The sequence below is a fragment of the Myxine glutinosa genome, chromosome 1 (assembly GCF_964187855.1).
Source record: "Myxine glutinosa chromosome 1, kmMyxGlut1.1, whole genome shotgun sequence".
In the NCBI taxonomy this organism is placed as follows: domain Eukaryota; kingdom Metazoa; phylum Chordata; class Myxini; order Myxiniformes; family Myxinidae; genus Myxine; species Myxine glutinosa.
The window spans coordinates 187,473,438-187,486,500 of NC_136261.1; the positions used below are offsets into that span (position 1 = coordinate 187,473,438).

Genomic DNA, 13,063 nt, shown 5'->3' on the forward strand with positions numbered 1-13,063 from the left:
TCGTCTACCTAGACAATCTTACAGTTTGTGGGTATGACCAAGGGCACCACGATGCTAATCTGAAGCGCTTCCTCGAGGTCGCGCAGAGGTATCACTTAACCATGAACGAGGATAAGTGTCAATACTCTCTACGCAAGATAGATCTTCTGGGGTACACCGTGACCCATGGCTCTGTCGCTCCGGATAAGGAGCGTCTGCGACCTTTGCTCGACATGGCCCCTCCCTGCCATGGGCGTCCCCTCCCTGCCAAGGGCGTCCCTGAAGCGCGCCCTCGGGATATTCACCCATTACTCAAAATGGGTCCAAAATTTCTCCGTGAAACTTCGCCCCCTTGTGGCCTGCGACACATTCCCTCTGCGTCCGGCCGCATTGGCGGCCTTTGGAGGCCTTAAGGCCGACATCACCAGTGCCGCTGTGGCGACGATCGACGAGAGCGGATCTTTCGTCCTCGAAAGTGATGCCTCGGATCAGGCCATCGCGGCGACCCTCTCCCAAGGAGGGCGTCCGGTGGCTTTCTTTCCACGGACTCTTACCTCCGCTGAGCGGAGACATTCGTCTGTCGAAAAGGAAGCGTATGCGATCGTCGAGTCTATTCGGCGATGGCGCCCGTACTTACTCGGGCGATGTTTCCAAATCATCACGGACCAGCAAAGTGTTGCGTTCATGTACGACACATTACACGCCCAGCGCATTAAGAATGAGAAAATCACTCGCTGGCGTATAGAGCTTGCCGACTTCTGCTACACTATCAAATACCGCCCGGGGAAGGATAACCAGGCCGCCGACGCCTTATCGAGACCGGCTACGTGCGCAGGTATCACCACTTTGGAGGGCCTACGCGTGCTGCATGCCACTGCGGGGCATCCGGGCTAATGCGTTTCGCTCATTTTGTGCGGCGTGGCAATCTACCATACTCGATTGACGATATCCGCCGTATCTGTCGCGACTGCGCTATATGCGTGGAAATCAAACCGCGTTTCTATAACCCACCCATGGGGACTCTGGTTAGGGCTACGAGGCCGTGGGAACGCTTGGCGATGGATTTCAAGGGCCCATTGCCGGTGTCGAGTAACTCTCGCTATCTGCTCACGATCGTCGATGAGTACTCGCGATTTCCCTTCGCTTATACGTGCGTGGACATGACTGCTGCCACGGTAATGCGATGCTTACAGAATTTGTTCTCTATGTTCGGGTACCCGGCCTATGTGCATACTGACCGGGGTGCGGTCTTCTTGTCTCAGGGGGTGTGAGGCTATCTGCTCCAAAATAACATCGCTTCTAGTTACACCACGCCGTACAGACCCCAGGCAAATGGGCAGATCGAACGCTTCAACGGGATTACATGGAGGGCCATCATGCTCAACCTCCGGACCCTCGGCCGGGGCCTCGATAAATGGGATTGGTCGCTACCTGCGGCGTTGAACTCGATCAGGGCTCTACTGTGTACGGCCACCAACCAGACTCCCCACGAGAGACTTTTCCACCACCCCAGGAGCACGGGGTGTATACGGTCTTTACCCAGTTGGCTCGCTGAGCCCGGGCCGGCCTACCTCAAACGGGCGGTTCGCACGAGCAAGTACGACCCCTTAGTGGACAAAGTGCAGATACTCCAGGCTAATCCTGAGCATGCTCGTGTGATGACGGCTGATGGACGTGAGACCACTGTCTCCGTACGTCATCTTGCCCCATGTGGGATCGCCGACCCTTGTAGGGAATCGGACGAACCGATCGAACCAATCTATGAGACTATGGACTCTTCCGACGCTCCCAAAGCTGAAAGTTTGCCGACCCTCCCTTCGCCGCATCTACCCGTGCCCGAAGGCTTGGCGGTACCCCCTTCGTCACCTGACTCCGGTAGCTCCTCCGACGCCGGGGTCTCTGGGATACGTGATGCCGTACCCGGGGAATTTCGGACGCGTGCTGGCAGAGAAATTCGCCGCCCGGACCGGTACGGTTGGGTCGACTGATACCATGTTCCACACCCTGTTAATGCTGACGCTCGCTCGATTCTAGCCGCTCTGCAGTGTAATTCTAACGGTGGGGAGAATGTAGTGAAATCGTATTCGTACTAATGCTGAACCCAGGTGATGTTCGTTGCTCGCTGACACCGCTAGGGGCGCGGCTATAAGACCCGCTGCGGTCGGTGCTCAGGGGGACTTCTCCTGTGACATGTTACATCTCGTGGACTCGCTAACGGTACGCCTGCATAGAATATTAAGCTTGCTTGCATTGAATGTTATGAATGGACCCATGTGATGCCAAACCTTATTCCTATTGCATTTCCTGTATTTACAGAATGATTTCATGGTCTTAATGGAATTAAACCAACAGATGGACTAAAGTTGTGGACCCGATTAGTTTTTCACAACAGGGATTACGATCATGGTTTTGGATTCGGGATGGTCTCGTCTCCAATATCTACTGCCCCTCATGTTGACAGAGCCTAGGAATTTTCACAGAAACCTGCTCTCGTATGCACAGATAAATCCTTCCCACCCATGGTACACTGAATCCTGTGGTGAAGCAGTTGCTCTGAAACAACTTGCCTTCTGGAAGGCGAATCATCGAGAGGATTTTCTTGAGTCGGAGAGATCATTGATGAAGACCAGAAAAAGCACAGGGCCCAGAACACTGCCCTGAGGAACTACAGTCTTGACAGGAGGAGGAGATGAGAATTCCATTTAAAGCCACACATTGGCTTTGACAGGAGAAGAGGCCCATGAGCCATCTTCGAGATTCCATGGATACCATAAGGAGAGTTTGGTGAGCAGGACCTCCATCTATTGTTGACAGCAGAAGACCAAAAAGTCCGCAACAAGTGTGTCCACTCGCAGGAGAGCCAGAAAACAACATTTGCCCAATTTCAAGAATGAACTTTCAAACTGGTCTCCCTCTAACACCTGGTGTTGCCTCTAAGTCAGTCTCTGGAGTAGTGGAGTATGCTCCCCTTCCATCTAGTAAGGGCATTTTATGAGATATTTCACAAATCTGTTAACTAAATTGTTACCAAAAAATTTCTTCACCAATATGTTTGTAAAGGTGTGTAATAACATGTGTTAAAATGTTGAAGTTCAACTCCCGTGGGAAACCCAGAAAAAAAGCTGTTGAATTCGGGTACCGAAAAATTATTTTCGAGAATTTTTATTTTTTTTAATCGGCCCTTAAGTAACTTATGAGGGGTCAAATAAGGGTTTTTCATGATTCTGAGTTGATTGTTAACATTTATATTTTCACTTTTACATTTACACACAAAGTAGCTTTTATTTCACATACATATATAATACTCAAGAGTTATTTCTCATTCACAATGTCAGAAGTTTCAACAGTCATTGTCTATGTCTTCTTCAGACTCAACATCATGACTGCAGTTTCTGCATGTAATGCCATTACAGACTCCACAGACCGAGATGCACGTGACCCCATTCTTCTTGCAGCTGCATCGCCGGTTGCTGCAATCTCCATGACAATTACAGCTCGTGAACTGCAATAGCTCCTCAGGAGCCGTGGGGTCCAGTGTTGGAACTGGCTCATACCCATGCACACCTATTGTCCATCCATAGTCACTGGGGTCGATCTGTGTGCTCTGCTTTGCATCATTAGCATGGATTCTCTTCATCCAGCCATTCCAGTTGGAGTGTGGGAACTCAGGATCGTTGGCTTTGATCACCCACCCCGCTGCCCAGAGTGTGTCACCTGGAGTGAGGAGTGGCTGATCATGAGCCAGGGAGGAGGAAAGCTCAGCGAGGGGGAGAAACATGATCGCGTTCGTTCCTATCTGTTTCCTGTTCGTAAATGGAATAATCTTTACTTCAGTTCCTCTCAGGATCTTAGCTTTGTCGAGTGCCTTCAACTTCACCCGGGGGAAAGCTGCTGTTGTCTGTGGATCTGGCAAAGGTGGTGCCGGAGAGGTGACTTCGATCCAACCCATTGAGTGAAAGGGAGTGTTTCCGTGAATAGAGACAATGTTTAAATCTATATTGTCTCCAACAAACTGAGTGACTGCATTGTTTGTTTCCCCAACCTCCATAAAGACCACCTGATCATTACTTGACAATTCACTTTCACTGGCTGGCACTTGGCTGTCATCACTGATTGATCCTCAAGCGCAGCATCAACCGCAACCTCATCATTGATCTGTTCATCGGTTTCCTCCACAATGGTGTCAAGAGTGCCAGAAGTATCTGGAACATCATCTCCACTCCTACTATTAAGGAAGCAGTATTTGTAGTTTTGTGTCTCCGTGTAAGACTCAGTGTATCCCAGCCGGTGGAACTTGTTGAGCATCCATTTTGACCCAAATCTATGATCAAGTTGTATGGCAAGCCCCATTTGGTGTGGCAATATTCCAGACCGAGGTCGACAGGCCTTAATAAAATTCTGCCCCCAAACGGCAACTCTTTCGTCTGTCTTGACAATCGGTCCCAAGAACATCTGAAGGCTTGCAGGAACAAGTGTCAGCTGACTATCGATGTCAGTCATACTGTGTGTGGTGGGGTATGACTTTGGACCTAAATCAATCGAGGCAATATCATTGGATATGAACTTGAGTGCCGTCTTTATGATCTGAGTCTTCTCATCTCCATGGTCAAAATTAGCATGATGCTCTCGCAGAATATTGTCGGTGCCATCTTTGAGACAGAGTACATCTGCCCTTCTTTCCTGTGTTGTGAAATACAAGGTGTCTTCGTATTTCTCTAGAAGTTTTATCTTTAGCCAATGCTTTGAATAAGAAAGGCTCTTCTCTGGTGACTGATCAAACTCCTGCAGCTTTTCATGGACTTGGTCCATGTTCATTACCCCATGCTCTAATTCTGAGTCTAACCATTCGCAGAATTCAATAAAAACTGCCTCTCGCTCCTCATCAATACTCCTCTGTCCTCTCTTCCTTTTTCCTTCCTCATCAGTCTTGGACAAACTGTCACCTCTCGCAAACATAAGTTTGCATCGCAAATGGTACAGTGTTTCTTCTGCTACCAAGTCGTTGATCCCTTCCAGGCGTCCAGCGACTTCAGTGCCCCAGTCATCCCCGCGACTCCGTGCTGTCTTCAGCAAGCTTGCCTTCAGTGTATCTGCAGTCAAATTATCTGGCACTCTGTATTTCTTTCTAGCTTGTGCTGGATTATTTTTGTAGAGCTGGGCTGGTTGGTTGCAAAGAATGCATACATCCTTATACAGGAGGTCAACTGACTGTGATCTTCTAGAACTGCAGCCAGTTGATGAACTGAACTCACAAGTAGTGCGTCTTCTCTTCAACTTTGATGACTTTCTCTGCCTTTGATGATTGAGCTGACTTCTTGGTGGTTGCAACAAAGTTGTTGTACAGATCATTTTTACACTTCTGGTGGTACCTCAGTTTTCCTTCCTTTTGAGCCTCCTTCATACGTTCCACAACAGTAACATTTTCGACAGTTTCTGCTTGTTTCAATAAAGTTGAGTATCCCTTTGGAGTTGCCTGTATGAGCCTTTCAGCTGGTGTATCCGAGCGTGCACAGATGAAGCAATTGAGCACAGGTGGAGTAACGTCTTCATCCATATTGCTAGACTCCATGTCCTGCAAAGTAGAAAATGAGATATATTTAGAAATTATTTTTCCACAAAGGAGTGTCTGTGGTGAAATATAAATGTTAACAATCAACTCAGAATCATGAAAAACCCTTATTTGACCCCTCATAAGTTACTTAAGGGCCAATTAAAAAAAATAAAAAATTCTCGAAAATAATTTTTTAGTATCCGAATTCAACAGCTTTTTTTCTGGGTTTCCCACGGGAGTTGACCTTCAACATTTTAACACATGTTATTACACACCTTTACAAACATATTGGTGAAGAAATTTTTTGGTAACAATTTAGTTAACAGATTTTCATATGTTTCCCTTACTAATCTCTTCCCTCTCTTCCAACTGCACCACAGCCCACTCAGCTCAGTGGGCTGAATGATTCAATTGTGTTTACTTCCAAATCTTGTGTTCACAACCCCTCACATGATAACCATCCTTCCATCATGCCCAACTGCTCCTGGGACTGTCTTTTGCACCTGAGAAGGTTATTTTAACCCTCGACTGACTCTGCAACTGATCCGGACAGCATAAGCTCACATGTCCTAAAAACCTATTCTGCTGCTCTTGCACATCTCTGTCATTTTCACCTTTTCATTTGTGCTCGGTAATCTTCCATCTGCTTGAAAATCTGCCATCACTGCATTACATAAGGGGCAAAAACAGATCCCCTTAACTACAGACCCATCATCTTACTTCCAATCATCATCAAGGTTATGGAATCCATCATTGCAGTTGATATGAAATCCTTCCTTTTCTTCAACAACCTCATCTCAGATCATCAATTTGGTTTCAGACCAGGTCACTCCACTTTGGACTTGTTGCTTCTACTCACCCAACAAAGGATGGAGGCCCTCAATGTCAGACATTAGTCAGGGCCGTCTCTCTGGACATCTCGTGTTTTTGATACAGTCTGTCATCCTGCCTTACTCTCCAAACTCTCTGCCTATGGAATCCAAGGTCAACGATACACATAGTTTACTGACTTGCTCTCATAGCCAACATGGCTAACTCCCTTTAGGCTAACCCCCACTCTAGCAGGGAAAATGGCCTTAAAATGCATGTTGTTTGTTTGTGTCTCGTAGCCAACGTGGCTCTCAACAGAATCCTTTCATCTTTTCTCCCTGTCAAGGCTGGATTGGCCCAAAGCAGTGTTCTGGGCCCCAGCTCTGTTCCTGATCTTCATCAATGACGTCTCTGACTCTGGAAAATCCCCTTTATCTATTTGCTGATGTCACCACCCTCTGTTATGACATCCCTCATCTTTCAGACAGGCATGATGCAGCCTCTTTCTTCTCTTCAGACCTTGCCAAAAAAAAATCAAGTTGGTCAAAGTTGGACTATGTCTTTCGATCCTGACAAATCTCACTATCTCTCTGAAAGGACTCTCTGGCAAACCCCTCCCATCTACTTAACACTGCTCTTGAGGAAGTTCATTTATTGAAACTCTTGGGTCTCATGGTCAGGCCTGCAAAGCCAGCTGCCGACTGGGCATCCTCCGTAGTACAAAGTCCCTCCTTGGCACACCTGAACACCTATCCACATATAAGGCCTTCATCCACAGTTTGATGAAGTACTGCTCCCCCTCTGCGCTGGTTCCCATCTTACATCATGCTCAGTTTGATACCTTGGAAGCAAGAATCATTGGAATCTCCACGATGAAGCCGAGTCCGTGAGCCGACCACTTCATCACCGGCAGGTCAGTAATCTTTGTCTTCTTCTGCCTCTTTTCTGGTCTTGTATCCTTTGCTTTGCCCCCTGCCCACCCCATGTTTCTGGAGGGCACACATGGTCCACAACAAACTCCCATGTGGTTGTTTCGTTGCAGCCTGTGGCTGCTGGTTGCATCATTTTTGGAAGCGTGGCTCTGCCGCTGATGTGGTGAACGTTGCCAGGAAGCTGGTACTCATTTTGCCGACCTCGGAAGGACGGCAGGATGAATCGACCCACTTGGTTATTTCAACAACACGACAGGGGCTCAAACTTCAGACCAAGATGCTGAGCCAGCCACCTTAACAGATAAGCCAACACCAGGCTGTACTCGTGAAACTACATAGATCCAGGATCACTGTTCACCTCCACTCATTTGTTCTTTTTTTTTTTTTTTTCCCCATCTGGGGAATCAACTTCCACATTCTCTTCAATCTCATTCTTCCCTCCAGGTCTTCAAGACAGTTGTCCACCACCATTCTTCCCTCCAGGTCAGATCGTCTCCAATCCAAAAGCATGATCTCCTACCCTTCCCCTCAGCCACATTTCCAATTTTGTTCTGTATCCATCTTGTCCACCCCATGCATCCCCACCTGCCACTCATTCATTACTCCCCACACCCATTTTGTCCACCTCCGTCTTGGCCTTAAACTCTACTGTTGGTGTCCCCCCTCCCATCCCCCTCTATGTGCTGTTCATTGCATCCTGATCCATTGTGTACTAATACTAACTCCAGCTCTTCCACGAGCCTTGACTATGTATCCAAAAAAAAGAAAAAAAGCCATGCAGGTGTAGTCAACGCAAAATGAATCATTGTCTTGTGCCAAATATTGCTTTTAATTTACAAATACATGAAACAAGTCAGCTATGGCTTCATCTCTAGGTTGTCTTGCAAGAGTGAAGTTTCTGTGCAGGATATGCTGCTTTAACCAGACATCACCCACCACTGAGAATCCGTTGAAGTTCCTTTCAGAAGCCCATAAGAAATGGTCCAACACAAATAAATCAAATGGACCGTATGGAGACGTTCCTAGTTCCCTTCATTACACATCAATGGAAGGAAAAGTGTTTTTTTTGTAGCAAGGAATATACATACAAGTGGTGTACGTATGGGTAATGCGTTGTGTGCAGCTGTTGTAATCGGTATGCATACAAATCTGCTTATGGATTCAATTAACACTGTAAACCTGGAAGCTGTTATTAGCCATGTTTTTCAGGATTGGTATATACCCAGATCTACTGTCATCTATAAGGCGCTCAATTACAGCTTTGTAATTTCATTAAGAGAAATTTAAATTTTGCATTTAAAACACATTCACTTGTTTTTATTCACTGGGAGTCATACTCTAGCTTGTGTAAAAGGGTTCACTGAGACGAACACCTCAGCAAGGCTATCTATGATACGCTAGCTTGTTCAATCTGCACTGGTAAACTGCTTTATGCATAAATCCAGCACAAATCCATGGGGGAAACAGCCTTGTAATAAAACTCGTTTTAATTGATACAATACATTGCTTTTTCAGGGATAATCACGACAAAGCAACTCCTTTCCGATCCAATCTGGAATGAAGCTGTGCTTGATATCACGACCAGGGCATCACAATCTGAAACAGAGACAGACGGGCGAGGGGGGCAGTGTCGAGGTATTGGGATTATTTTCTGCAAACAAAATGAAGACAAAGCCAAGTTCTCATCCAAACCAAAAGTCAGCTGACAGGAGACAACCCTCATCCGAGCATTTGAATGTACAAAACAACTTGAGCAGTTCAAGTGACAGTCCAGGTTGCAAATCATGAATGAACCCCTGAATTGCTTTTTAGAAGTTTTTTTTTATACCTGTGAATTAATGCAACGTCTCTAATTGTCAGGTACATGTTCACAGCAGGTAGAATGAAAGCAGTACTTTTACTTTTTATGTGTCAAGTTGAGGCTCACGCAAGAGCGAGCTGGAAAGACGAACACTGGAATGATGAAGGATAATACAAAGGTGAGGGGGTGAGGGGTAGTTAATGAGGGTATAAATGATTATGGGCTGGAGGATGATCTGAGACGGTGGTGAACAGACACCTTGAAGCCCTGGGTGCAGGAATGATTCAACAGACTGAAGAAATTGGTTGGTGTACATATAGATGTACTTAATTTTTGTCTGGTTAACCACCACCATTTTCCTTATTGGTCACATCAGACAATACTTACCTTCATGATGGACATGCAGATAAAGTAGTCCCTCGTAACACGTCAATATTATTACCCCCTCCCCCAACTCTTCCAAAAGACAGATTACTTACGTTATCTCACGGAAAGCCCTCTTCTCTTGGAACTTCACCTTGTGCTTCCGGGTTACCCTGCAATGCATTGCACATGGAGATCAGCTCACATCTTTCATCCATGGAACCATGTCCAATTGACAGCTCCAAAACAACCATTTAACCAAAGCATTGAATGGAGATGCCGTTCAAATACTTAGAAAACCGACTTACTTTGCTCTATGCCGTGGTTCAATGAGGCTTCTCCTTTGAAAACTTCTGAAGCGGTCTTTGAGAAGGTTTCCCTCAGGCTATGGGGAGTCAGAGGGTGGAAGAAACATAGACTTGCAAAAGGAAGAGATACCACCTGGGCACAGGGGGAAAAAAAATAAAATCAAACATCACTAGTAGGGCTGACAGGATGGCCTGGAGGTACACACACTCGTCTCTAAGCTGTCTAGCCTGGGTTCAAATCCCGCCCCAGCTATAAACTGTCATCCCGGTGTTTCACAGGCAAGGTGATTCAATGTGTGTGCCGTCCCTTGGGTGGATGTTGAACCAGGAGTCCCATCCGCTGGCATTGGTTGGTAGACGTGAAAGATCCCACAGTGTCCTTCGCGAAGAATAGGCGAGCTATCGCTGTCACCCTGAACAAATTACAAATTCCTGCTCTAACCTAGAGAGAACATTGCATCAGCAGCACAGCATGCCCTCAGCCAATGTTGCTACCCCACACCATTGTTCTAAATTCGAAAGAAGAAACATCAGCCAGTGATCAAGCGTACATGTGACAACTTTGTGCTTTCCCAGTGAAAATTGAGTTTTTGCATATTATCTCAGCATTGTCAAATTAAGCCCCACACCAATACCCAGAAAGTATTGTGGAGATAAATAGGTAAAAGGTACCAAAAGTGCAGAGAGAAAAGGGTTGTGGTTAACCAAGTACATTGGCTCGAGTAAAAAGTACCAAGTACATTGGCACTCGGTAGAAAATTTGCAAGTCTTACCTTAAATTCCCGTAAAGAGCCACTTAACTCAGAGGTGAGTTTCACATCGATATATGGTTCCTCAAACCTGAAAAAACCAAACTTTAAATAAATTGGCATCTTCACAGGTGGAACAAGAATATGACATCCGAGCACAAGACAAAACCACCCTACCGTAACCCTTCAATAAGCCCGTTTTCACACACCCAACTCACAGGAATGGTCCCAACCGCCGAGGTTTATCAACTTGTTGGAGACGTTTGAGACGACGCCGCTGCCTGAGTATGGTGCGGTTGAGCAAAACAGCATCAACCTCTTTCCGCACCGCACGCAGCCGGAACAGGTCCTGCTTCCGCAAAAGGACAGTACGCTCGTCCGCACGTTTCCGCAACTGCACGCACAGACGGGAATACACACCTTCATGTACGAGATGGCGGTGTTGGCTTAGCGGTTAGGGTGCCGGCTTGGGATCCTAGGATCCTGAGTTTGAATCCCGGTCGATTGCTGAATTAACGCCAGGGGGGTTGACTCAGCCCGTCATCCTTCCGAGGTAGGCAAATTGAGTACCAGCTTGCTGGGATGAATGATCACGGTGTGTACCCCGATTTAGAATAGGTACACCGTATCCCTGCGCATCGTAAGAGGCGACCAAGGGTTGGCGTCAAGAAGGGCATCCGGCCATAAAAAAAAAACATTGCCTCAAACAGGGAACCATGATTGTCATGGGGCCCGCAAGGCTAACCCCCACTCTAGCGGGGAAAATGGCCTTAAAACGATCATTCATTCATTCATGTACGAGAGTCAAAAATTGTTCCACCCCCACCCATCCCCGGCCCCCAACCCTAACATCATTGAGAAAAAAGTAAGATATCACGCCACATGTTTATGGGCAGACCCTATTTATTGACGTTTTTTTCGCTCCCCTTCAGTGGATGTTTGCTGATACTCATGGATTAAATGTAGTTTTTCAAAATATTTGCTGCTGGACCTGATCGCTTCCGTGCTCATGTCCAAACACCCTGCTACATCCAAGTAGTACATCTCTAATGGCTCGACATTTGCGTTGACAATTCATTTAGCAAAACACACCTGCGGATTGATAATGGTGGGCACAATAAATTATCGTTTTTGATGTAGCATACTCTTTGCAGAGAGTCGGCGCTGCCGAAGCACTTTCCTGGCAAGGGTCTTTATCGGTGGTTTGCCATTGCCATTCCAGCATTGTTTGCCCGTGCTCTATCCTTTCAAATGCCGAGCATCAGGCAAGGAACCCGCATGTAACATTTATATGTCAACATGTTAGAATGTACAACTACTGCAACCAACACCTCGATTATTCCCACCTTGGGTTCACCTGGCCTGGCATTAGACTTAAGTTGACAGTAATTCACAATTTGTTCAGGGTGCCGGCTGTAACTCACCTGTTCCTAACAAAAAAATGGTAACTTTTAACATCCACAAACTAGTGCATGGAGGTAGGACATCCAGCTTAGCATCTATCCGAGGGACGGCAAACATTGTGATGAAACGTGCTACCTGTGAAGCACCGATCCGACATTTTACAGTCGGGACATGATTCAAACTCAGACAGCTCAAGTAAGTGCACTTCAGCACCATCCAATCAGACATCAGCTCATACTAAATTACCACAGGAAATCCTCGTCCAGAACAGCCATCAAACATGGCTGACAAAATCAACACAGATTACGACGCTTCACCTCCTGCCCTCAAACCAGAGAGTTTTAGGCCCACTCGGCCTATTCTCTCCCCAGGTGTCCTGGCTCTCACCACAACCTGACCCATCTTTGAGGGAGGCTCAGAGCGCAAGGATAGCTCATCATCGGGCAGGAAGAAATTGTGAGCGTATTGGAAGGAATATTTTTAATCACTGGATATTATTAGTACAAAGTAAAACGTTGCTGTCAGCCAAAGCAGATTTCCCAGCATTGTTTATTCACCACAATAATCTCTGCTGCTTGTTTTATATTTTGTCATATTCCCAAATCAAACTTCATGAAAGTGCTTGCTTCAAGTTGGTGACCAAACTTCAATAAAAAAGTGAGAAGGTGCACGATGGTCTTTCCCTTTACTTTCCACCACTGTCGCTCTGCATCTCCATCAACAACCATTGGCTCTCACCAAGCACGACGCACGAGCTCTCATCACCTTCACTCACCCCAGCCTTTATCTCGCTCTCCTTCCGTCGCTGCTGCTTCGACTTCTTGTCGTCTCTACTAACAGAATGTGTAACCACTTCCAGCACCTCCTCGGCAGGCTTTTCCTCATCGGACTCTTCGACAAGTCCTTCAATAATCTCCATATGATGGGATTCCTGGTGAGTGGAGGAGAGGAGAGTGCAAGATGAGTGTGTGAGACAGGGAAAGTTAATGAGAGTAATTGTGGAAGAGGAGCATGGTGGAGGGGACAAAACATGGAGGGCATTATCAATCATCATACTAAAATACGCAGTTTGGTGTCTGTTGGTCTGTCTGTCTGACCGCGATCCATGCGGTCATTACTTATCCAATCTCAACCAAACTTGACAGGAGGACTAAGGATCACACAAT

General features: G+C 46.5%; 1 protein-coding gene across 1 annotated transcript in view; it reads right to left on the reverse strand.

Annotated features, from left to right (window-relative positions):
* Nucleotides 1-8,077: 8,077 nt before the first annotated feature.
* The window catches only part of NOP53 (NOP53 ribosome biogenesis factor), a 33,562-nt gene continuing 28,576 nt past the window's right edge, over nucleotides 8,078-13,063 (reverse strand). Inside the window, exons 8-13 of the mRNA XM_068123755.2 lie at nucleotides 12,673-12,828; nucleotides 10,712-10,887; nucleotides 10,518-10,584; nucleotides 9,745-9,821; nucleotides 9,553-9,609; nucleotides 8,078-8,868 (exon numbers count right to left, since the gene is read on the reverse strand). Coding sequence (XP_067979856.2) covers nucleotides 8,862-8,868; nucleotides 9,553-9,609; nucleotides 9,745-9,821; nucleotides 10,518-10,584; nucleotides 10,712-10,887; nucleotides 12,673-12,828 — 540 coding nt within the window. The 3' untranslated portion in view covers nucleotides 8,078-8,861. The remainder of the gene's footprint in view (nucleotides 8,869-9,552; nucleotides 9,610-9,744; nucleotides 9,822-10,517; nucleotides 10,585-10,711; nucleotides 10,888-12,672; nucleotides 12,829-13,063) is intronic.